The sequence below is a fragment of the Nerophis lumbriciformis genome, linkage group LG18 (assembly GCF_033978685.3).
Source record: "Nerophis lumbriciformis linkage group LG18, RoL_Nlum_v2.1, whole genome shotgun sequence".
NCBI classification, from domain to species: Eukaryota; Metazoa; Chordata; class Actinopteri; order Syngnathiformes; family Syngnathidae; genus Nerophis; species Nerophis lumbriciformis.
In genome coordinates, this window is record NC_084565.2 from 37,494,790 (window position 1) to 37,522,405 (window position 27,616).

Below are 27,616 nucleotides of genomic sequence, written 5' to 3' on the forward strand. Positions count from 1 at the left end.
AAGGTTAGTACTATTAGTGGACCAGCAATCATGTGTGCTTACGGACTGTATCCCTTGCAGACTGTATTGATATATATTGATATATAATGTAGGAACCAGAATATTAATAACAGAAAGAAACAACCCTTTTGTGTGAATGAGTGTAAATGGGGGAGGGATGTTTTTTGGGTTGGTGCACTAACTGTAAGTGTATCTTGTGTTTTTTATGTTGATTTAATTAAAAAAACAAAAAAAACGATATCGATAATAAAAAAAACGATACCGATAATTTCTGATATTACATTTTAAAGCATTTATCGGCATCTCTACTTTTTTTTTTAAAAAAGCCTCTTTTTTTTTTTTTTTTAGATATGTGTGCTAGTTCTAGCTATTAGGCTGTTCTAGTTTTTATTTTTATTATCTTTTTATTTTTTTAATACACTGTAGCACTTTGAGGTTGTTTGCTTAATGTAAAGTGCTTTTACAAATAAAATCCATTATTATTATTATTATTATTATTAGCTTTAATGAGGCGAGATTACCCGTGTTTTAAAGCCAATATTATATACATATGTTTTAAAAGATAAAAATAACAGCAAAAAATTTGCTCCGCCGCTCCCAGTCTGTGGAACGCTCTCCCTGACCACATGAGGGCACCACAGATTGTGAATGCTTTTAAAAAAGGGTTAAAAACCCTTCTTTTTTTTTTTTAAATATATGCGTGCTAGTTCTAGCTATTAGGCTGTTCTAGTTTTTATTTTTATTATCTTTTTATTTTTTTAATACACTATAGCACTCGAGATTACCCGTGTTTTAAAGCCAATATTATACACACATGTTTTAAAAGATAAAAAATAACAGCAAAAAAATAGCTCCGCCGCTCCCAGTCTGTGGAACGCTCTCCCTGACCACCTGAGGGCACCACAAACTTTTAATGCTTTTTAAAAAGGGTTAAAAACCCCCCTTTTTAAAAAAGCCTTTTTTAGATATATGCGTGCTAGTTCTAGCTATTAGGCTGTTCTAGTTTTTATTTTTATTTTTATTATCTTTTTATTTTTTTAATACACTGTAGCACTTTGAGGTTGTTTGCTCAATGTAAAGTGCTTTTACAAATACAATACATTATTATTATTATTATAATTATTATTATTAGCTTTAATGAGGCGAGATTACCCGCACTGTGCTGGAGGTGGGTCAAGGTGAGCAAATCTAGCGCTCCTTTACACTGACTCATGTTGTAAACGTTACTTGGCTCAATGTAAACAAACATGGTGACAGTCGTTTGGGACTTTCTCATTGGTTCAGAGGAAGACATTTGGCGTGCTATTTGCGTCGAACATTTCGCGAGAAAAAAAAAAGACATCACGCTTCAACACATCGAACCTTATCAGCCACCTGAACTGTTAGCGTCGCTGTGTGCGGTGTTTTGAAAGCCCATGTGGCCCTATGCTAAAGGAGCTGCAAAAACTACATTCAAATCTACATCTAAAAAGTTTTTAGTGTCAACATTTCAAACTTTTTCTCGTTACTTTAACCACGGGGGTCCACACTTTTTTCACTGAGGGCCGCACACTGAAAAAACCCAAAACATCCAATATACCAATTTTTTTTGGTGTATTTTATGCCCTTTTTGTAAAAGAAAACTTACATTTTTCTTAATGGCAAACACACAAAATATGCAATCTTTTCCCCACAAAATACTTTAAAGTGGAATATTTGACGTTAAGTCATTGGAGTGTAAAATAGGTCAATAATTCATAAGCATATCGATTTTGATTCATTATTATTTTTTGAGCAATGACAGTTTAAAAAAAAAAAATTCCGCTAAAACTCTTAGGGACCCAAAATGGCCCCAATCATAAAAGTATTTTAAATAAGTTATACTTTTTTTACACTTAAGTCTTTAGATCAACTTCAGATCTATCCGTTGATTATAAGTTTGTATCATTTTTATATTATTTTTTGGTCTATTTTTTGCCCTTTTTGTCAAAGAAAACTTTACATTTTTCTTAATGGCAAACACACAAAATATGCAATCTTTTCCCCCCAAAATACTTTAAAGTGGAACATTTGATGTTAAGTAATTGGAGCCATGAATAGGTCAATAATTCATAAGCATATCGATTTTGATTCATTATTATTTTTTGAGCAATGACAGTTTAAAAAAAAAATTCCGCTAAAACTCTTGGGACCCAAAATGGCCCCAATCATAAAAGTCTTTTAAATAAGTTATACTTTTTTACACTTAAGTCTTTAGATCAACTTCAGATCCATGTGTCGATTTTAAGTTTGGATCATTTTTATATAATTTTTTTGTGTATTTTATGCCCTTTTTGTCAAAGAAAACTTAAATTTTTCTTAATGGCAAACACACAAAATATGCAATTTCCCCCCTCCAAAATACTTTAAAGTGGAATATTTGATGTTAAGTAATTGGAGCCATGAATAGGTCAATAATTCATAACCATATAGATTTTGATTCATTATTATTTTTTGCGCTATGACAGTTTTAAAGAAAAAAAAAATCCCGCCAAAACTCTTGGGACCCAAAATGACCCAACTTCAGATCTGTCGATTATAAGTTTGTATCATTTTTATATTATTTTTTTGTTTTTTTTATGCCTTTTTTGTCATTTTTCTTAATGGCAAACACACAAAATATGCAATCTTTTCCCCTCAAAATATTTTAAAGTGGAACATTTGATGTTAAGTAATTGGAGTGTAAAATAGGTCAATAATTCATAACCATATCGATTTTGATTCATTATTATTTTTTGAGCAATGACAGTTTAAAAAAAAATCTTGCTAAAACTCTTAGGGACCCAAAATGGCCCCAATCATAAAAGTCTTTTAAATAAGTTATACTTTTTTACACTTAAGTCTTTAGATCAACTTCAGATCTATGTGTTGATTATAAGTTTGTATCATTTTTATATAATTTTTTTGTTTATTTTATGCCCTTTTTGTCATTTTTCTTAATGGCAAACACACAAAATATGCGACATTTTCCCCAAAATATATTTTAAAGTGGAACATTTGACATTAAGTAATTGGAGCCATGAATAAGTCAATAATTCATAACCATATCAATTTTGATTCATTATTATTAATTGAGCAATGACAGTTTAAAAAAAAAAATTCCGCTAAAACTCTTAGGGACCCGAAATGGCCCAAATCATAAAAGTCTTTTAAATTAGTTATACTTTTTTACACTTAAGTCTTTCGATCAACTTCCAATCTATCCGTCGATTTTAAGTTTGTATCATTTTTATATTATTTTTTTGTCTATTTTATGCCCTTTTTGTCAAAGAAAACTTGCCTTTTTCTTAATGGCAAAAACACAAAATATGCAATCTTTCCCCCCCAAAATACTTTAAAGTGGAACATTTGATGTTAAGTAATTGGAGCCATGAATAAGTCAATAATTCATAAGCATATCGATTTTGATTCATTATTATTTTTTGAGCAATGACAGTTTAAAAAAAAATCTTGCTACAACTCTTAGGGACCCAAAATGGCCCCAATCATAAAAGTCTTTTAAGAAAGTTTTTTTTTTTTTTACACTTAAGTCTTTAGATCAACTTCAGATCTATCCGTCGATTATAAGTTTGTATCATTTTTATATAATCTTTTTGTTTATTTTATGCCCTTTTTGTAATTTTTCTTAATGGCAAACACACAAAATATGCAATCTTTTCCCCTCAAAATACTTTAAAGTGGAACATTTGATGTTAAGTAATGGGAGCCACGAATAAGTCAATAATTCATAACCATATCGATTTTGATTCATTATTATTTTTTGAGCAATGACAGTTTAAAAAAAAATCTTGCTACAACTCTTAGTGACCCAAAATGGCCCCAATCATAAAAGTATTTTAAATAAGTTATACTTTTTTACACTTAAGTCTTTAGATCAACTTCAGATCTATCTGTCGATTATAAGTTTTTATCATTTTTATATTATTTTTTGTTTATTTTATGCCCTTTTTGTCATTTTTTTTAATGGCAAACACACAAAATATGCAATCTTTTCTCCCCAAAATACTTTAAAGTGGAATATATGATGTTAAGTAATTGGAGCCATGAACAGGTCAATAATTCGTAAGCATATCGATTTTGATTCATTATTATTTTTTGAGCAATGACAGTTTAAAACAATTTTTTTTCGCTAAAACTCACAGGGACCCAAAATGGCCCCAATCATAAAAGTATTTTAAATAAGTTATACTTTTTTTACACTTAAGTCTTTAGATCAACTTCAGATCTATCCGTCGATTTTAAGTTTGTATCATTTTTATATAATTTTTTTGTGTATTTTATGCCCTTTTTGTCAAAGAAAACTTAAATTTTTATTAATGGCAAACACACAAAATATGCAATTTCCCCCCACCAAATTATTTTAAAGTGGAACATTTGATGTTAAGTAATTGGAGCCATGAATAGGTCAATAATTCATAAGCATATTGATTTTGATTCATTATTATTTTTTGAGCTATGACAGTTTTAAAGAAAAAGAAAAATCTCGCTAAAACTCTTGGGACCCAAAATGGCCCAACTTCAGATCTGTCGATTATAAGTTTGTATCATTTTTATATTATTTTTTTGTTTTTTTTATGCCTTTTTTGTCATTTTTCTTAATGGCAAACACACAAAATATGCAATCTTTTCCCCTCAAAATACTTTAAAGTGGAACATTTGATGTTAAGTAATTGGAGTGTAAAATAGGTCAATAATTCATAAGCATATCGATTTTGATTCATTATTATTTTTTGAGCAATGACAGTTTAAAAAAAAAAAACTCCGCTAAAACTCTTAGGGACCCAAAATGGCCCCAATCATAAAAGTATTTTAAATAAGTTATACTTTTTTACACTTAAGTCTTTAGATCAACTTCAGATCTATCCGTCGATTATAAGTTTGTATCATTTTTATATAATCTTTTTGTTTATTTTATGCCCTTTTTGTCATTTTTTTAATGGCAAACACAGAAAATATGCAATCTTTCCCCCCCAAAATACTTTAAAGTGGAATATTTGACATTAAGTAATTGGAGCCATGAATAGGTCAATAATTCATAAGCATATCGATTTTGATTCATTATTATTTTTTGAGCAATGACAGTTTAAAAAAAAATCTTGCTACAACTCTTAGTGACCCAAAATGGCCCCAATCATGAAAGTATTTTAAATAAGTTATACTTTTTTTACACTTAAGTCTTTAGATCAACTTCAGATCTATCCGTAGATTTTAAGTTTGTATTATTTTTATATTATTTTTTTGTCTATTTTATGCCCTTTTTGTCAAAGAAAACTTGCCTTTTTCTTAATGGCAAAAACACAAAATATGCAATCTTTCCCCCCCAAAATACTTTAAAGTGGAACATTTGATGTTAAGTAATTGGAGCTATGAATAAGTCAATAATTCATAAGCATATCGATTTTCCATCCATTTTCTACCGCTTATTCCCTTTTGGGGTCGCGGGGGGCGCTGGAGCCTATCTCAGCTACAATCGGGCGGAAGGCGGGGTACACCCTGGACAAGTCGCCACCTCATCGCAGGGCCACCTCATCGCAGGGTCATCGATTTTGATTCATTATTATTTTTGAGCAATGACAGTTTAAAAAAAATCACGCTAAAACTCTTAGGGACCCAAAATGGCCCCAATCATAAAAGTATTTAAATAAGTTATACTTTTTTACACTTAAGTCTTTAGATCAACTTCAGATCTATGTGTTCATTATAAGTTTGTATCATTTGTATATATTTTTTTGTTTATTTTATGCCCTTTTTGTCATTTTTTTTAATGGCAAACACACAAAATATGCAACATTTTCCCAAAAATATATTTTAAAGTGGAACATTTGACATTAAGTAATTGTAGCCATGAATAGGTCAATAATTCATAACCATATCGATTTTGATTCATTATTATTTTTTGAGCAATGACAGTTTAAAAAAAAATCCCGCTACAACTCTTAGGGACCCAAAATGGCCCCAATCATGAAAGTATTTTAAATAAGTTATACTTTTTTTACACTTAAGTCTTTAGATCAACTTCAGATCTATCTGTCGATTTTAAGTTTGTATCATTTTTATATAATTTTTTTGTGTAATTTATGTCCTTTTTGTCAAAGAAAACTTAAAATTTTTCTTAATGGCAAACACACAAAATATGCAATCTTTTCCCCCCAAAATACTTTACAGTGGAATATATGATGTTAAGTAATTGGAGCCATGAATAGGTCAATAATTCATAAGCATATCGATTTTGATTCATTATTATTTTTTGAGCAATGACTGTTTAAAGAAAAATCTTGCTACAACTCTTAGGGACCCAAAATGGCCCCAATCATAAAAGTATTTTAAATAAGTTATACTTTTTTACACTTAAGTCTTTAGATCAACTTCAGATCTATCCGTCGATTTTAAGTTTGTATCATTTTTATATATTTTTTTGTTTATTTTATGCCCTTTTTGTCATTTTTTTTAATGGCAAACACACAAAATATGCAATCTTTTCCCCTCAAAATACTTTAAAGTGGAACATTTGACATTAAGTAATTGGAGCCATGAATAAGTCAATAATTCATAACCATATCGATTTTGATTCATTATTATTTTTTGAGCAATGACAGTTTAAAGAAAAATCTTGCTACAACTCTTAGGGACCCAAAATGGCCCCAATCATGAAAGTATTTTAAATAAGTTATACTTTTTTTACACTTAAGTCTTTAGATCAACTTCAGATCTGTGTTGATTATAAGTTTGTATCATTTTTATATTATTTTTTTGTTTATTTTATGCCTTTTTTGTCATTTTTCTTAATGGCAAACACACAAAATATGCAATCTTTTCCCCTCAAAATACTTTAAAGTGGAACATTTGATGTTACGTAATTGGAGCCACGAATAGGTCAATAATTCATAAGCATATCGATTTTGATTCATTATTATTTTTTGAGCTATGACAGTTTAAAAAAAAAAATCTTGCTACAACTCTTAGGGACCCAAAATGATCCCAATCATGAAAGTATTTTAAATAAGTTATACTTTTTTTTACACTTAAGTCTTTAGATCAACTTCAGATCTATGTGTCGATTTTAAGTTTGTATCATTTTTATATAATCTTTTTGTTTATTTTATGCCCTTTTTGTCATTTTTCTTAATGGCAAACGCACAAAATATGCAATCTTTCCCCCCCAAAATACTTTAAAGTGGAACATTTGATGTTAAGTAATTGGAGCCATGAATAGGTCAATAATTCATAAGCATATCGATTTTGATTCATTATTATTTTTGAGCAATGACAGTTTAAAAAAAATCACGCTAAAACTCTTAGGGACCCAAAATGGCCCCAATCATAAAAGTATTTAAATAAGTTATACTTTTTTACACTTAAGTCTTTAGATCAACTTCAGATCTATGTGTTGATTATAAGTTTGTACAATTTTTATATTATTATTTTGTTCATTTTATGCCCTTTTTGTAATTTTTCTTAATTCAAAATACTTTAAAGTGGAACATTTGATGTTAAGTAATTTGAGTGTAAAATAGGTCAATAATTCATAACCATATCGATTTTGATTCATTATTATTTTTTGAGTAATGACAGTTTAAAAAAAAAATCATGCTACAACTCTTAGGGACCAAAATGGTCCCAATCATAAAAGTCTTTTAAATAAGTTATACTTTTTCATACTTAAGTCTTTAGATCAACTTCAGATCTATCCGTCGATTTTAAGTTTGTATCATTTTTATATAATTTTTTTGTGTATTTTATGCCCTTTTTGTCAAAGAAAACTTAAATTTTTCTTAATGGCAAACACACAAAATATGCAATTTCCCCCCACCAAAATACTTTAAAGTGGAATATATGATGTTAAGTAATTGGAGCCATGAATAGGTCAATAATTCATAAGCATATCGATTTTGATTCATTATTATTTTTTGAGCTATGACAGTTTTAAAGAAAAAAAAAATCCCGCTAAAACTCTCGGGACCCAAAATGGCCCAACTTCAGATCTGTCGATTATAAGTTTGTATCATTTTTATATTATTTTTTTGTTTGTTTTATGCTCTTTTGTCATTTTTCTTAATGGCAAACACACAAAATATGCAATCTTTTCCCCTCAAAATACTTTAAAGTGGAACATTTGATGTTACGTAATTGGAGCCACGAATAAGTCAATAATTCATGAGCATATCGATTTTGATTCATCATTATTTTTGAGCAATGACAGTTTAAAAAAAATCACGCTAAAACTCTTAGGGACCCAAAATGGCCCCAATCATAAAAGTATTTTAAATAAGTTATACTTTTTTACACTTAAGTCTTTAGATCAACTTCAGATCTATGTGTCGATTATAAGTTTGTATCATTTTTATATTATTTATTTGTTTATTTTATGCCCTTTTTGTCATTTTTTTAAATGGCAAACACACAAAATATGCAATCTTTTCCCCCCAAAATACTTTAAAGTGGAACAATTGATGTTAAGTAATTGGAGCCATGAATAGATCAATAATTCATAACCATATCGATTTTGATTCATTATTATTTTTTGAGCTATGACAGTTTTAAAGAAAAAAAACAGCGTGTGTGTTCTTAGTCAACCTGTTTGCTCTTTTATGTCACTTTTGTAGGTGTTTTAAAAAAAATAGCTTTTGGCCGCACTAAGTTGACATGCCACTGCTCAGGTGTCCACAGGCAAGCTGCTGTCCGTCGTCAACCGCCACTATCAGGACGTCACCTGTGTCAAGTTCACGGACGAGAGCAGCCATTTTGTGTCTGGAGGAAAGGACAGTGTTGTTCTGGTGTGGAGTCTGAGCAGGTATTTTATTATTATTATTTTTTTTAATGTCTTACTACCAGAATCTACATTTTTGCATGCGTTGCAGCGTGGTCCAGGTGGACTTGAGCCACTCCCCCGAGCCTCGCCACGTCCTGTCTCGACACTCTCTGCCAATCACAGACCTCCACTGTGGCATGATGGGAGCTCAGGCCCGAGTCGCCACGGCGTCTTTGGACCAGACCGTCAAGGTACGACTTAGCAGTGTTGGCGCTGGGAATTCTCAAAAGGGACCCCATGAAGTCATAAAAATGGGGTCCCACGGTAACTTTTTGGGGTGCCACTTTTTTGTAAGCGTTTTGAAAACAAATGATAAATGTATGTGTAGTTTCCTAATGAAGCCTTAGCTTGACGCTCCTTTACTTTCTCCTGCTGCGACAACAACAAACACAACTTATATCGTTTACTTGTCAACTTAATCATTCAAAAACATAAAACAATAACGATTTGGGAACAAATGAATGGCAAAATAAAGCGAGTTTGTTACAGTAAGTGTCGGGTTCCAACACTGATGACATCTATTAAACAAGACAAGAAGCAAGGAATCAAACAGCGACAGAATTAAATTTGGCTCAATGAGGAGAAACGCGTGCACCTGTACCCTTGTACGGTGTCACCACGCTCTGACGAAAGATTGTACGCCTCTTTTATTTGGACTTTCTCTGATCACATGGCAACAGCTGTTTTTAAAGGGACGGGGGTCATAAACAGCCATCGCCTTTGATTACAAAACAGTTCAAATAAAAGGTCGGTTCAAAGAAAAGGTCGTAAAAGAGTTCAAAGAAGAGGTGCCTGGAGCTGCTTCCTCTCCGCTTTGTATATCTCGGGTCAAGACAGAGTCTTTCTGTGGATTACAATAGAAGAAAGAAACCGACGCCTTCATGTCGCTTCCCGTCATACACAGTGGAGTTCTACAAGCCTTTTGCTTGGTAGGATCAAAGACAGTTTTTTTGTCCTCTTGCAGGGCGAGCTGAACTCAATGTAACACAACGTTTTGTGATAACTTGGATATAATTATTCTAACAATAAGAAAGAGTTAGAAAAAGTAAGAGTAAGGTCAAAAAACTGTGTGGCTCGATTCCACCATACCTGACTGCATTTACCCATAATACCTTGTGTCCAAACCTTATTACCACACAGATCCTTCCGCCATATATGCAATTAAACAGTTACATAATCTTCACTGTATTAAAGCAGTATAACATAGTACGTCATCAAATTATTCAGACAAATGTAATAACTACAAATAAAGTGTGTGATGCCCCGCTGGATGCATGAAACAATGTAACAAGGTTTTCCAAAATAAATCAACTCAAGTTATGGGAAAAAAATGCCAACATGGCACTGCCATATTTATTATTGAAGTCACAAAGTGCATTATTTTTTTTTAACATGCCTCAAAACAGCAGCTTGGAATTTGGGACATGCTCTCCCTGAGAGAGCATGTGGAGGTTGAGGTTTGGGGGGGTGTATATTGTAGCGTCCCGGAATAGTTAGTGCTGCAAGGGATTCTGGGTATTTGTTCCGTTGTGTTTATGTTGTGTTACGGTGCGGATGTTCTCCCGGAATGTGTTTGTCATTCTTGTTTGGTGTGGGTTCACAGTGTGGCGCATATTTGTAACAGTGTTAAAGTTGTTTACACGGCCACCCTCAGTGTGACCTGTATGGCTGTTCATCAAGTATGTCTTGCATTCAATTGTGCGTGTGAAAAGCCGTAGATATTATGTGATTGGGCCGGCACGCAATTGCAGTGCCTTTTAAGGCACGCCCCCAATATTGTTGTCTGGGTGGAAATCGGGAGAAATTCGGGAGAATGGTTGCCCTGGGAGATTTTCGGGAGAGGCACTGAAATTCGAGATTCTCCCGGGAAAATGGGGAGGGTTGGCAAGTATGCTCTGTACTTCTCCCTACGTCCGTGTACCAAACGGTACAGCGGCGCGTTTTAAAAAGTCATACATTTTACTTTTTGAAACCGATAATTTCCGATATTACATTTTAAAGCATTTATCGGCCGATAATATCGGCCATCTCTAGTAATTATGTAAAGAATATTAACAATTGACTTCAGGACAACACATAAACAAAACAAAACGTTGGCGGAAAGCATACTTGCCAACCTTGAGACCTCCGAGTTCGGGAGATGGGGGGCAGGGTTTGTTGGTAGCAGGGGGGTGTATATTGTAGTGTCCCGGAAGAGTTAGTGCTGCAAGGGTTTCTGGGTATTTGTTCTGTCGTGTTTATGTTGTGTTACGGTGCGGATGTTCTCCCGAAATGTTCTTGTTTGGTGTGGGTTCACAGTGTGGCGCATATTTGTGACAGTGTTAAAGTTGTTTATACGGCCACCCTCAGTGTGACCTGTATGGCTGTTGACCAAGTATGGCCTTGCATTCACTTGTGTGTGTGAAAAGTCGTAGATATGTGATTGGGCCGGCACCTTTAAGGTTTATTGGCGCTCTGTACTTCTCCCTACGTCCGTGTACACAGCGGCCTTTGAAAAAGTCATACATTTTACTTTTTGAAACCGATACCGATCATTTCCGATATTACATTTTAAAGCATTTATCGGCCGATAATATCAGCAGTCCGATATTATCGGACATCTCTAATATTAACAGTTGACTTCAGGACAACTCCTAAACCAGGGGTCGGCAACCCAAAATGTTGAAAGAGCCATATTGGACCAAAAATACAAAAACAAATCTGTCTGGAGCCGCAAAAAATTAAAAGCCATATTACATACAGATAGTGTGTCATGAGATATAAATTGAATTAAGAGGACTTAAAGGAAACTAAATGACCTCAAATATAGCTACAAGTGAGGCATTATGATGCAATATGTACATATAGCTAGCCTAAATAGCATGTTAGCATCGATTAGCTTGCAGTCATGCAGTGACCAAATATGTCTGATTAGCACTCCACACAAGTCAATAACATCAACAAAACTCACCTTTCATGCACAACCTTAAAAGTTTGGTGGACAAAATGAGACAGAAAAAGAAGTGGCATAAAACACGTCCTAGAAAGTTATACATGTAAACCAGGGGTGCTCATTACGTCGATCGCGAGCTACCGGTCGATCTCGGAGGGTGTGTCAGTCGATCACCAGCCAGGCATTAAAAAAATAGTCCTAAAAATGAGCGATTATAAATCTTCACTATGACGTCACTTTTGTCACTTGATTGACATTCACGGCACCCGAGGGTCTTCTGAGATGACGCTGGCTGCCGCCAGCTCATTAAAATTACCGACTGGAAGGCGAGAAACACTTTATTTCAACAGACTCTGGCGCCGTACCTGTCGTCAAAACTCCAAAGACCGACTGCACAGTTGCACAATAAAAGCTCTGCTTCATCCTGCCTGCGCTACCAAAATAAGAGTCTCAGAAAGCTGGTGTGCACAAGCTAGCAAGCTACGGAGTTTGCCGACAATGTATTTCTTGTAAAGTGTATACAAAGGAGTACGGAAGCTGGACAAATAAGATGCCAAAAACCAACCACTTTCATGTGGTATTGGACAGAAAGGAGGACTTTTTTTCTCCTCCATTCGAAAATGCGGACATTATCAGCACCACTGTCTGATTACAATCAATGCAAGTCATCAGAATCAGGTAATACACCAACTTATATTCTTGTCTTCATGAAAGAAAGGAATCTATATGTCTTAAACATGCTTGTATTATCTTTAAACACCTTTAACTTGTTAACAATATTAACTATGTGTTAAACATGCTTGTATTATCTTTAACCACCTTTAAGTTGTTAACAATATTAACTATATGTGTTAAACATGCTTGTATTATCTTTAAACACCTTTAACTTATTAACAATATTAACTATATGTGTTAAACATGCTTGTATTATCATTAAACACCTTTAATTTTTTAACAATATTAACTATATGTGTTAAACATGCTTGTATTATCATTAAACACCTTTAATTTTTTAACAATATTAACTATATGTGTTAAACATGCTTGCATTATCATTAAACACCTTTAACTCGTTAACAAAAACATATATTTCATAAATAAGTAAATATAAATCATATATATGAATGAGGTAGATCCCCACCACTTGATCAATTGAAAAGTAGCTCGCCTGCAGAAAAAGTGTGAGCACCCCTGAGCTAAACAAACTACGGTGAGTTCAAGGACCGCCAAAATTAGTAGGACAAAACGGCGCTCGCCAAATACTCGAATCAGTGAAGCATGTTTAATATAAACAGTGTGCTTTATAACAATTAGGGAGGTTTGTGTCATGTTTGTCCTACAGAAACCATAATAAAACAAAAAATAGATTGTTTTCCCCTCATCTTTTTCCATTTTTCATACATTTCTGAAAAAGCTCCAGAGAGCCACTAGGGCGGCGCTAAACAAAACAAAACACCGGCGGAAAACGATAATCGATAAAAAAGAACCCAAGCAAACAGGAGTTTTCACCCGAAGAAGGCAGTGTGTTAACGCCAACATTGACTTAAGTGGGTTGGTCTACATGAGCTGTGTGTGTGTGTGTGTGTGTGTGTGTGTGTGTGTGTGTGTGTGTGTGCAGCTGTGGGAGGTGTCTTCAGGCGAGCTGCTCCTCTCCGTCCTCTTTGACGTGGAAGTCATGTCCGTGACCCTTGACCCGTGCGAGTACTTCCTGTTCTGTGGCGGCAGCGACGGCAACATCTTCCAGGTGTCCCTGTGCACGCAGGTGAGTTGTTTCCATGGCGAGCGCGTGGGGAATGACGGCCAACACCTGCCGCTGTTTGGCAGGGCGTGACGCGCGACAAGATGTTCCAGGGCGACGCCGACGGGAACCGGACGTTCAAAGGACACAGGTGAAGTCTTCACCATTGGTTGAGAGTCACACGGTGGACGTGGAGCTTGGTTCTGATTGGTGGTTTCACTCCAGGGGCGTGGTCACCTGCCTGTCCGTGTCCATGGACGGAACCCTCCTGGTGTCGGGGTCACATGACGAGTCGGTGCGACTGTGGGACGTTCAAAGTAAACAATGCGTGCGCTGCTTCGCCCACAAAGGTAAGTGGCGCTCTGACTCACCATGATAGAAGGAGTGGGTACCAAATACCACTCTGACTCACCGTGATAGAAGGAGTGGGTACCAAATACCACTCTGACTCACCGTGATAGAAGGAGCGGGTACCAAATACCACTCTGACTCACCGTGATAGAAGGAGCGGGTACTAAATACCACTCTGACTCACCGTGATAGAAGGAGTGGGTACCAAATGCCACTCTGACTCACCGTGATAGAAGGAGTGGGTACCAAATACCACTCTGACTCACCGTGATAGAAGGAGTGGGTACCAAATACCACTCTGACTCACCGTGATAGAAGGAGTGGGTACCAAATACCACTCTGACTCACCGTGATAGAAGGAGTGGGTACCAAATGCCACTCTGACTCACCGTGATAGAAGGAGTGGGTACCAAATACCACTCTGACTCACCGTGATAGAAGGAGTGGGTACCAAATACCACTCTGACTCACCGTGATAGAAGGAGTGGGTACCAAATACCACTCTGACTCACCGTGATAGAAGGAGTGAGTCCCAAATACCACTCTGACTCACCGTGATAGAAGGAGTGGGTACTAAATACCACTCTGACTCACCGTGATAGAAGGAGTGGGTACTAAATACCACTCTGACTCACCGTGATAGAAGGAGTGGGTACCCAATACCACTCTGACTCACCGTGATAGAAAGAGTGGGTACCAAATACCACTCTGACTCACCGTGATAGAAGGAGTGGGTACCCAATATCACTCCGACTCACCGTGATAGAAGGAGTGAGTCCCAAATACCACTCTGACTCACCGTGATAGAAGGAGTGGGTACCAAATACCACTCTGACTCACCGTGATAGAAGGAGTGGGTACCAAATACCACTCTGACTCACCGTGATAGAAGGAGTGGGTACCAAATAATAATAATAATAATAATAACTGGGATTTATATAGCGCTTTTCTAAGTACCCAAAGTCGCTTTACATGTAGAACCCATCAATCATACCACTCTGACTCACCGTGATAGAAGGAGTGGGTACCAAATATCGCTCCGACTCACTGTGATAGGAGTGGGTACAAAATACCACTCTGACTCACCATGATAGAAGGAGTGCGTACCAAATACCACTCTGACTTAGTGTGATAGAAGGAGTGGGTACCCAATACCACTCTGACTCACCGTGATAGAAGGAGTGGGTACCAAATACCACTCTGACTCACCGTGATAGAAGGAGTGGGTACCAAATATCGCTCCGACTCACTGTGATAGGAGTGGGTACAAAATACCACTCTGACTCACCATGATAGAAGGAGTGTGTACCAAATACCACTCTGACTTAGTGTGATAGAAGGAGTGGGTACCCAATACCACTCTGACTCACCGTGATAAAAGGAGTGGGTACCAAATACCACTCCGACTCACCGTGATAGAAGGAGTGGGTACCAAATACCACTCTGACTCATCGTAAATAGAAGGAGTGGGTACCAAATACCACTCTGACTCACCGTGATAGGAGTGGGTACCAAATACCACTCTGACTCACCGTGATAGAAGGAGTGGGTACCAAATACCACTCTGACTCACCGTGATAGGAGTGGGTACCAAATACCACTCTGACTCACCGTGATAGAAGGAGTGGGTACCAAATACCACTCTGACTCACCGTGATAGAAGGAGTGGGTACCAAATACCACTCTGACTCACCGTGATAGAAGGAGTGGGTACCCAATACCACTCTGACTCACCGTGATAGAAGGAGTGGGTACCAAATACCACTCTGACTCACCGTGATAGAAGGAGTGGGTACCAAATACCACTCTGACTCACCGTGATAGAAGGAGTGGGTACCAAATGCCACTCTGATAGAAGGAGTGGGTACCAAATACCACTCCGACTCACCGTGATAGAAGGAGTGGGTCCCAAATACCACTCTGACTCACCGTGATAGAAGGAGTGGGTACCAAATACCACTCTGACTCACCGTGATAGAAGGAGTGGGTACCCAATACCGCTCTGACTCACCGTGATAGAAGGAGTGCGTACCAAATACCACTCTGACTCATCGTGATAGAAGGAGTGGGTACCAAATACCACTCTGACTCACCGTGATAGAAGGAGTGCGTACCAAATACCACTCTGACTCATCGTGATAGAAGGAGTGGGTACCAAATACCACTCTGACTCACCGTGATAGAAGGAGTGCGTACCAAATACCACTCTGACTCATCGTGATAGAAGGAGTGGGTACCCAATACCGCTCTGACTCACCGTGATAGAAGGAGTGGGTACTAAATACCACTCTGACTCACCGTGATAGAAGGAGTGCGTACCAAATACCACTCTGACTCATCGTGATAGAAGGAGTGGGTACCCAATACCGCTCTGACTCACCGTGATAGAAGGAGTGGGTACCCAATACCACTCTGACTCACCGTGATAGAAGGAGTGAGTACCAAATACCACTCTGACTCACCGTGATAGAAGGAGTGGGTACCCAAATACCACTCTGACTCACCGTGATAGAAGGAGTGGGTACCAAATACCACTCTGACTCACCGTGATAGAAGGAGTGGGTACTAAATACCACTCTGACTCACCGTGATAGAAGGAGTGGGTACCAAATGCCACTCTGATAGAAGGAGTGGGTACCAAATACCACTCCGACTCACCGTGATAGAAGGAGTGGGTCCCAAATACCACTCTGACTCACCGTGATAGAAGGAGTGGGTACCAAATACCACTCTGACTCACCGTGATAGAAGGAGTGGGTACTAAATACCACTCTGACTCACCGTGATAGACGGAGTGGGTACCAAATACCACTCTGACTCACCGTGATAGAAGGAGTGGGTACCAAATACCACTCTGACTCACCGTGATAGAAGGAGTGGGTACTAAATACCACTCTGACTCACCGTGATAGAAGGAGTGGGTACCAAATACCACTCTGACTCACCGTGATAGAAGGAGTGGGTACTAAATACCACTCTGACTCACCGTGATAGAAGGAGTGGGTACTAAATACCACTCTGACTCACCGTGATAGAAGGAGTGGGTACCAAATACCACTCTGACTCACCGTGATAGGAGTGGGTACCAAATACCAATTTTTTTTTTATTACCTTTTTTTTTTAATACACTGTAGCACTTTGAGATTGTTTACTCAATATAAAGTGTTTTTTAAAATTAAATCTATTATTATTATTACAGAAAATGAGTATCGGTATCTGAACCGTATCAGATCAAATATGAACGGTATCCAACCTCAGCCCGGACACTTGTCGACTGTTTAGTAGCTTGTTAGCATCCATCCATTTTCTACCGCTTGTCCCTTTTGGGGTCGCGGGGGTGGTGCTGGAGCCTATCTCAGCTGCATTCGGGCGGAAGGCGGGGTACACCCTGAACAAGTCGCCACCTTTGTTGGCAAATAAAGAGAGAAGTGGAGTGTTGTTGCGGCTGGAACCGACTAAATGGGTCTGCAAATTGAAACGTGGCCACAGTTTACAGAACACGAAGGCGGGGTACACCTTGGACAAGTCGCCACCTTTGTTGGCAAATAAAGAGAGAAGTGGAGTGTTGTTGCGGCTGGAACTGACTAAATGGGTCTGCAAATTGAAACGTGGCCACAGTTTACAGAACACGAAGGCTGCGTACACCCTGGACAAGTCGCCACCTTTGTTGGCAAATAAAGAGAGAAGTGGAGTGTTGTTGCGGCTGGAACCGACTAAATGGGTCTGCAAATTGAAACGTAGCCACAGTTTACAGAACACAAAGGCTGGGTACACCTTGGACAAGTCGCCACCTTTGTTGGCAAATAAAGAGAGAAGTGGAGTGTTGTTGCGGCTGGAACCGACTAAATGGGTCTGCAAATTGAAACGTGGCCACAGTTTACAGAACAAAAAGCGATGTAAAACAAATTGGTGTTCAGGTCCGGTGACAAACGCCGACATCATGGTGGCGCCGGCCAACATGTTCCTGCCGGACTCAAGACCCTCCGTGCCCTTGCCGCGCTTCAGCCGCCACCTGCTGGAGAGCGACGGCAGTGGCGGCGGCGGCGGCGACGACAAGTCCGGGGACGTGTGCGTCCGCCTCGGACTCCACACTCAGGTAAGGTTGCTTGTAAACAAGGCGTGTTGCCATAGCAACAGGAGCACTTTAGCAGCCGGTTGGTTAAAAGGGAACTTTTACTTCCAGGAGGAGGAGGAGACGTACGTGCAAAAGGCGGAAAGGCTCAAGTTATTAATGAACGCCGTGACCGACAAGGTGAGATGGGGGGGCGGGGCTAGAGGGTCTGTCAGAACCATACTTGCCAACCTTGAGACCTCCGAATTCGGGAGATGGGGCGGGGGCGGCGGGCAGAATTGGTGGGGGTGGGGGTGTATATTGTAGCGTCCCGGAAGAGTTAGTGCTGCAAGGGGTTCTGGGTATTTGTTCTGTTGTGTTTATGTTGTGTTACGGTGCGGATGTTCTCCCGAAATGTGTTGTCATTCTTGTTTGGTGTGGGTTCACAGCGTGGCGCATATTTGTAACAGTGTTAAAGTTGTTTATACGGCCACCCTCAGTGTGACCTGTATGGCTGTTGACCAAGTATGCATGGCATTCACTTGTGTATAGGGATGATGTTTGATAAGAAATTATCGAGTTCGAGACCATTATCGAATCCTCTTATCGAATCCAGATAGTTTGTTGTATATGGAAAAAAAACACAATATTTGGTTTAACAAAAGCTCACTTTTATTTTATAAGAACAAACTAAAATAAATAAAATAAAAATCCATGGATGGATGGATGGATGGAAACTAAAATAAAATTAAATAAATAGACTGTTACCCACCTAAAAAAATAAAATAAATAAATATTGACTGTTGTTACCCAAAGTATATTAAGTGGGATTTTTCAGAAAAACAAATATATACAGTAACACAAAAACAACCTGTCTCTGTGATCACTATAGGTGTATAAATAATAATATAGTGTTAAATAAAATCAGTCCCTTGGGCACAAAACTGAAAAAAATACCGCTCTCCAAAAAGTGCACTTCTGCTGCTATTGGAACATACTAACTACACACACAGGCAGACAGCTAACAAACAATCCAAGACGTTTAATAAAGTTCCAAAGCAGATGAATCCATTTAGGCTCTTTATTGTTGTTGATCTTGCTTTGTCTTTTCCTATCTTTACTTTTGTCTTGCACTGGACTGTTATTTTTTTAAATACACACAATGACAAATGTATAAACTATGTGATTCAAATAACATACTGAAATGTAATACACAATATGTAAATATTAGCTTTACACAAATAAACCGTACAAATACTTCTGAGTGTTGAAACTAATTTGATGGTAGAAATATACGACTGGCAGCCATTTTAAGTCCTCAAAAACATCCATTAAAACAGTGTACAGAAATCGTTTTTCAATAAACATCTTAGTATCAAATTGAACCACTTTCCACCTTAATATTGAGTTATATAAACAAGTTAAACAGTTTACTTGGACTTATCTTTACCAAGGCTTGTAAGAGCTAACACAACTTGTCTACTTCTCAATTGTCTCATTAACTGAACTGACATCGTCAACCCGGAAGTGCCCAAACAAATGAAGCGTAGTATTTTCATATCGCCACAAGGTGTCAGTAAGAGTCTACAATCAAATGGGCATAAAATTGCCCATTTGGGATTCGAATAAAGAACCAACTCTTTTTCTTTACTATAGTGGCCTCGATAACGGGAACCGGTTCTCAAAAAGGGATTCGAGTCCATGGAATCGGTTCATTTCTTATCGAAGAACCGGGAGAATCGGTTTCGAACATCATCCCTACTTGTTATTAAGTGATTGGGCTGGCATGCTGTTTGTATGGAGGGAAAGCGGACGTTAGGACAGGTTGTAGAGGACGCTAAAGGCAGTGCCTTTAAAGGCACGCCCCCAATATTGTTGTCCGGGTGGAAATCGGGAGAATGGTTGCCCCGGGAGATTTTGGGGAGGGGCACTGAAATTCGGGAGGGTTGGCAAGTATGGCCGGAACAGGAAGTGGAATCTTGTGTCTGACGTGTCCGTTTCACGTCCCAAGTCGCTGTTTGGAGACGGCGAGAACACGAAAGTGCGAGTGGCCGAGCTGGAGGAGGAAGTTCAAACTCTGAAGAAAATCAACAAAGATTTGTACGACTTTTCCAGTCAGCTGCTGACAAAATCCACGTAAACACACAAGATTGTTTTTTTTTGTTTGTTTTTTTATTGAAAAAGTCTTTCAGCAACTGACAGTAAAACACAGATGGAAAAAAAAAAGGCATTTGTGTTTCCTACATAAGCGGGGACAGGAATTTCAGGTGTGCGTGGGCGGGATGCGCCGCCACAGACCGCCACACAAACAGTTTTTGATCCAGCGCTGCTCCCACTGCTTCATGGCGTTGCTCTTGTTGGGCGAGCGAAGCATCGTCACACAGCCGCACCTCCAAACACACAATTAGCACACTCCTGACACCCTTTTATATACACACTGCGGGGGCTATTTGGTACTTTTCACCTTTAAAACCGGTAATATATTCAGTTTTTTCCCCCCCAAAAAACTAGGAAATGCTATTTCGGTTGAAATTTCGTGTGAATGCTAACAGTTAGCATGCTGGCCAGATAGCATCAAGTAACAAAAATATGAGACAAATGAGCTAAGAAAGCTAGCATGCTAACATATATAGTGAACAATGACATACCAAAATATGACACTGAGGTGTATACCAGTAAAATTAAAAAAGCTAACATGCTAATGTCAGCATGCTCAAATGCTAAATTTACCAAAATATATTACTCTGGAGTGTGCACCTCAATTTTTTAATGCTAACATGCATCAAGTACCAAAATATGGTATACCGGAGGTGTATGCTTACAAATAGTTAAAGAAAAACAGCTAGCATGCTAACTTGGTCAAGTAAAAATATTTGACACAAAAGCTACCATTCTAGTAGTACTATCCTAACTATATAGTTAACAATGGAATACCAAAATATGACACTGAGGTGTATACCAGTAAAATTAAAAAAGCTAACATGCTAATGTAAGCATGCTGAAATGCTAAATGTACCAAAATATATTACTCTGGAGTGTTCATTTGAATTTTTTAAAAATGCTAACATGCTATTGGTAGCATGCATCAAGTACCAAAATATGACAGAGGTGTATACTTACAAATAGTTAAAAAAAACAGCTAGCATGCTAACATTAGCATGCTAACTTCGTCGGGTAAAAATATTTGACACAAAAGCGACCATTCTTGTAGTACTATGCTAACAATATAGTGAACAATGGAATACCAAAATATGACACTGAGGTGTATACCAGTAAAATTAAAAAAGCTAACATGCTAATGTTAGCATGCTGAAATGCTAAATGTACTAAAATATATTACTCTGGAGTGTTCATTTGAATTTTTTTTAAATGCTCGCATGCTAATGGTAGCATGCATCAAGTACCAAAATATGACAGAGGTGTATACTTATAGTTTAAAAAAAACAGCTACATGCTAACATTAGCATGCTAACTTAGTAGAGTAAAAATATTTGACACAAAAGCGACCATTCTTGTAGTACTATGCTAACAATATAGTTAACAATGGAATACCAAAATATGACACTGAGGTGTATACCAGTAAAATTAAAAAAGCTAACATGCTAATGTTAGCATGCTGAAATGCTAAATGTACTAAAATATATTACTCTGGAGTGTTCATTTGAATTTTTTTTAAATGCTCGCATGCTAATGGTAGCATGCATCAAGTACCAAAATATGACAGAGGTGTATACTTATAGTTTAAAAAAAACAGCTACATGCTAACATTAGCATGCTAACTTAGTAGAGTAAAAATATTTGACACAAAAGCGACCATTCTTGTAGTACTATGCTAACAATATAGTTAACAATGGAATACCAAAATATGACACTGAGGTGTATACCAGTTAAATTAAAAAATATAACATGCTAATGTTAGTGTGGTCAAATTCTAAATGTACCAAAATATATTACTGCACCTGAAATATTTATTTTTTTAATGCTGGCATGCTAATGTTAGCATGCACCAAGTACCAAAATATGACAGAGGTGTATACTTAAATAGTTAAAAAAAACAGCTAGCATGCTAACAGGTATCATTCGTCGAGTAAACATTTGACACAAAAAAGCTACCATTCTAGTAGTACTATGCTAACAATATAGTGAACAATGACATACCAAAATATGACACTGAGGTGCATACCAGTAAAATTAAAAAAGCTAACATGCTAATGTTAGCCTGGTCAAATGCTAAATGTACCAAAATATATTACTTTGGAGTGTGCACTTAAATTATTTTTTTAATGTTAGCATGCATCAAGTACCAAAATATGGCATACTTGAGGTGTATACTTACAAATAGTTTTTTAAAAACAGCTAGCATGCTAACAGGTATCATTCGTCGAGTAAAAATATTTGACACAAAAAAGCTACCATTCTAATAGTACTATGCTAACAATATAGTGAACAATGACATACCAAAATATGACACTGAGGTGTATACCAGTAAAATTAAAAAAGCTAACATGCTAAAGTTAGCGTGGTCAAATGCTAAATGTACCACAATATATTACTTTGGAGTGTGCACTTAAATTATTTTTTTAATGCTAGCATGCTAATGTTAGCATGCATCAAGTACCAAAACATGACAGAGGTGTATACTTACAAATAGTTTTTAAAAAACAGTTAGCATGCTAACAGGTATCATTCATCGAGTAAAAATATTTGACACAAAAAAGCTACCATTCTAATAGTACTATGCTAACAATATAGTGAACAATGACATACCAAAATATGACACTGAGGTGTATACCAGTAAAATTAAAAAAGCTAACATGCTAATGTCAGTATCAAAATATATTACTCTGCAGTGTGCACCTGAATTTTTTTTTTTTTTTTTTAATGCTAGCATGCTAACTGGTATCATTCGTCGAGTAAAAATATTTGACACAAAAATACCATTCTTGTAGTACTATGCTAACTATATAGTTAACAATGAAATACCAAAATATGACACTGAGGTGTATACCAGTTAAATTAAAAAAGCTAACATGCTAATGTTAGCATGCTGAAATGCTAAATGTACCAAAATATATTACTCTGGAGTGTGCATTTGAATTTTTTTTTTAATGCCAGCATGCTAATGGTAGCATGCATCAAGTACCAAAATATGGTATACTGGAGGTGTATACTTACAAATTGTTAAAAAAAACAGTTAGCATGCTAACTGGTATCATTCGACACACAAAAAAGCTACCGTTCTAGTAGTACTATACTAACAGTATAGTTAACAATGGAATACCAAAATATGACACAGAGGTGTATACCAGTAAAACTAAAAAAGCTAACATGCTAATGTTAGCATGCTGAAATGCTAAATGTACCAAAATAGATTACTCTGGAGTGTGCACTTGAATTTTTTTTTCAATGCTAGCATGCTAATGTTAGCATGCATCAAGTACCAAAATATGGCATACTGGAGGTGTATACTTAAAATAGTTTTAAAAAACAGCTATCATGCTAACAGGTATCATTCGTCGAGTAAAAATATTTGACACAAAAAAGCTACCATTCTAGTAGTACTATGCTAACAATATAGTGAACAATGACATACCAAAATATGACACTGAGGTGTATACCAGTAAAATTAAAAAAGCTAACATGCGGAAATGCTAAATGTACCAAAATATATTACTGCACGTGAATTAAAAAAAAAAAAATGCTAGCATGCTAATGTTAGCATGCAACAAGTACCAAAATATGACCGAGGTGTATACTTACAAATAGTTAAAACATGCTAACAGGTATCATTCGTCGAGTAAAAAGATTTGACACAAAAAAAAGCTACCATTTTAATATTAAAAATGCTAAGAAAATTAGGCTGCTGGCCGCAAATGTCCCCCCGGGCCGCACTTTGGACACCCCTGCCCGGTCTAAACCACAACAACGTCACTTCCTGTGGACTCACCTGGTGCAGGCCTTGCTCTCCTCAGTGGGACACACGCCCATGTGGACACATCGCAGGTTGTCTGTCCTCTGACTGCTCACACTCCTACACACGGATGTCAATTCAGGCATAATGTAAAACTTTGGCCCAAGGTGGGCGTGTCTTACCTGCTGGCGTCAATGGATGCAAACGCGGAGTTTTTCCCAAACTGCAACCTGATTGGCTGCTTGCCCTGCAGCAGAACTATGATGCCATCATTAACAGGCAGCCAGTCCATGCTGGGAACCAGCAGCTGACTGGGCAGCAGGCAGCACTCGTCTATCAGGCTCTCATCGGGGTCCTGGGGGGGGGCGTCGTCCAGGGCTGTCACACACACACACACACACACACACACACACACACACTTTTCACAATCCAATCTCTATTCTTTTGGAATTCATCCTTGTGGAATAAAAGAGAAAACTCATGAAACGTAACGCAAAAAAGTTGCAATGTCGACTGACACAAATCTGCCATGCAGGCTGTTTTTGTTGTTGTTGTTTTTTTAAAGCTATCACTGCTCAAAAAATAATAATCAATGTCAAGGCTCCAATTACTTCACTTCAAATATTCTTATATTTTGTGTGTGTCATATGAAAAACAAACTTTTCTTTGACAAAAAAAGGCCATAAAAACATCCATAAAAAAATGATAGACACTTGGAATCGACGGATGGATCAGAAGTTGATCTAGAGACTTTAATGTTCAAATATATGACTTATATTTTGGGGGACTTTTTTCTTTTTCTAAGCGGTCATTGCTAAAAAAATATAATGAATGTAAGTTGTAGATTCCTAATGAAGCCTTTAGCTTGACGCTCCTCTACTTTCTCCTGCTCCGCTTGCTGCGGCAACAACAAACAAACTCCAGACGCTCCTCTTCGTTTTGTATCGTTTACTTGTCACTTAATTATTCAAAAACGCAAAACAATAACGATGTTGGAGCAAATGAATGGCAAAATAAAAGGAGTTTGTTACAGTAGGTGTCAGAAAAAGCAAGACTAAGAAAAAGTAAGAGTGAGGTCAAAAAACTGTGTGGCTCAATTCCCCCGCACCTGGCTGCCATTACCCATAATGCACTCTGTCCAAAAACCAACCAACCACACAGATCCTTCCGCCATACATGCAATCAAACAGTTACGTCATCAAATTATTTAGACAAATGTAATAATTATTCTAAGCATGCAAATAAAGTAAATAGTCCCATTTTGGCTGAATAAACAAAGCACCTTCCATAAAAATGTAAACTAACTTAAACAGCATTTAGGCTCCTACATAAGTAATTATTAACCTATTCAAGGCTCCGGTAACTTCACATAAACTTTTCCACTTTGAAATATTTTTAGGGAAAATATTTTGCATATTTTGTATTTGCCAAATTTTAAAAAAAAATCGACAAAAAGGGCAGAAAAACAAATTATAAACATTTATAATTGATGGATAGATCTGAAGTTGATCTTGAGACTTAAGTGAGAAAGTAAAAAAACTAAATGTATGACTTATTTTTAACACTTATGAGTAGGGGTCCTTTTTTTTTCTTTTCTTTTTTAAACAGTCATTGCTGAAAAAAATATTGAATTAAAATCAGCGGTGTTATGAATAACTGAACTGTTATAGGCTCAAATGACTTTGCATCAAACATGTTATTTGACAAAAGGCATAAAACAAACTAAAAATTAAAAAAAACATAATCGATGGATGGATCTGAAGTTAATCTAAAGATTTGAGTGTTGAAAGTAAAAAAAAATAAAAATGGATGAATTATTTTTACCACTTATGAGTTTTTGTATCCCCAAGAATTTTAGTGGGATTTTTTTTACAGTCTTTGCTAAAAAAAAAAAAAAAAGACTTAAAATCAATGGTGTTGTGAATTATTGACCTATTTAGGCTCCAATTACTTTAATGATCAAATATTCCACTTTGAAATATTTTTTGGGGAAAATATTTTGCATATATATAAATCCAAACAGTTTACTTTGACAAAAAAATTGTATACATACGCACATGCATACATATATTCATACACACACACACATATATACACATAAATATATATATATGTCTTAATAAGGTTATCCAAAAAATAGTGCTCGATACCGTAGTAGAGCGCAATATATGTATGTGTGGGAAAAAAATCACAAGACTATTTCATCTCTACAGGCCTGTTTCATGAGGGGGGGTACCCTCAATCATCAGGAGATTTCTGAATCTCCTGATGATTGAGGGTACCCCCCCTCATGAAACAGGCCTGTAGAGATGAAATAGTCTTGTGATTTTTTTCCCACACATACATATATATATATATATATATATATACACACATACATATATATACACATATACATACATATATATACACATATACATACATTGATATATATATACACACACATATATATATATATATACACATACATATATATACACATATACATACATATATATATATATGTATATACAGTATATATGTGTATATATATATATATATATATATATGACCAGATTTGATGACCTACATTGAGTAAAACATGCTTGAAACTAGAATATCAACTGATGCAAAGCTGTGTCATCAACACTCACAAGTATAAAACTACTTTTTTAAAGTAATCATTTCTTACTTCAAGCATGAAAAAAAAAAATCATGATGCCGAGTGTCAAGATAATGGCACTAGCATTTACTTACGGTAATTTAAGAATATTTTTCAACATATTGATTAAAAAGGTCTCTTTTTTTTCTACCAAGAAAAGTGCATTTGTTATTAGTGAGAATATACTTGTTTTAAGGTATATTTGGGGTTCATTTAGGTTAGCTCATTTTACTTGTTTTGGAAAGTCTTGACAAGCCAAATTTTCTTGTTCTATTGGCAGATAATTTTGCTTAGTTCAAATAAAATACCCCTCATTTTTGTATTTATTTTTCTTGTTTTTGAATACTGACTTTTCGCAGTGCAATTTCTCTGGTGGGAGGAGCTACAACACACATTTATGCTGTGATGGATCATCTACCACACAAAGTTAGCTTACTGCATGTTTTTTTTATCTGCAGCTACGTTAGCCGTCCTGTAAACACGCTTACAAACACAAAACTTACAGCACAGCCAGAGCTTGGTGAGCAGGCGGAAGAGCAGCTGCAAGCTGTCCTGGCTGTCCGACGTGGCCGTGAAGGTGGGAAGGCAGCCGGACTTCAGCAGACCCCATATCCGGATCATCACCAGCATCTCCCGTAACATTCCCAAAGACGCTCCGTCACGCATGAAGCCGAACCCGGGCCTTGCCATAGAGCCCTGTGGAACACAACACGTTTGAACTTGCACTTATCACTAGGGATGTCCGATTAATGGCTTTTTGATGATATCCGATATTGTCCAACTCTTTAATTACCGATACCGATATCAACCGATATATGCAGTCGTGGAATTAACACATTATTATGCCTAATTTGGACAACCAGGTATGGTGAAGATAAGGTACTTTTTAAAAAATTTTTAATAAAATAAGATAAATAAATAAATAAAAAATTCTTGAATAAAAAAGAAAGTAAAACAATATAAAAACAGTTACATAGAAACTAGTAATGAATGAAAATGAGTCAAATTAAGTGTTAAAGGTTAGTACTATTAGTGGACCAGCAGCATGTGTGCTTACGGACTGTATCCCTTGCAGACTGTATTGATATATATTGATATATAATGTAGGAACCAGAATATTAATAACAGAAAGAAGTGTGTATATTGTGTTTTTTATGTTGATTTA

At 36.7% G+C, this 27,616-nt stretch overlaps 2 protein-coding genes across 2 annotated transcripts in view; one reads left to right on the forward strand and one right to left on the reverse strand.

Moving 5' to 3' along the window:
- wdr18 (WD repeat domain 18) overlaps positions 1–20,119 on the forward strand; it is a 33,033-nt gene extending 12,914 nt beyond the window's left edge. The window contains exons 3-10 of the mRNA XM_061978297.2: positions 8,676–8,809; positions 8,877–9,018; positions 13,378–13,521; positions 13,584–13,648; positions 13,723–13,847; positions 17,766–17,944; positions 18,032–18,100; positions 19,911–20,119. Coding sequence (XP_061834281.2) covers positions 8,676–8,809; positions 8,877–9,018; positions 13,378–13,521; positions 13,584–13,648; positions 13,723–13,847; positions 17,766–17,944; positions 18,032–18,100; positions 19,911–20,039 — 987 coding nt within the window. The 3' untranslated portion in view covers positions 20,040–20,119. The remainder of the gene's footprint in view (positions 1–8,675; positions 8,810–8,876; positions 9,019–13,377; positions 13,522–13,583; positions 13,649–13,722; positions 13,848–17,765; positions 17,945–18,031; positions 18,101–19,910) is intronic.
- The window catches only part of med16 (mediator complex subunit 16), a 33,883-nt gene continuing 26,329 nt past the window's right edge, over positions 20,063–27,616 (reverse strand). Inside the window, exons 13-16 of the mRNA XM_061978296.2 lie at positions 26,955–27,147; positions 23,993–24,188; positions 23,847–23,930; positions 20,063–20,289 (exon numbers count right to left, since the gene is read on the reverse strand). Coding sequence (XP_061834280.2) covers positions 20,163–20,289; positions 23,847–23,930; positions 23,993–24,188; positions 26,955–27,147 — 600 coding nt within the window. The 3' untranslated portion in view covers positions 20,063–20,162. The remainder of the gene's footprint in view (positions 20,290–23,846; positions 23,931–23,992; positions 24,189–26,954; positions 27,148–27,616) is intronic.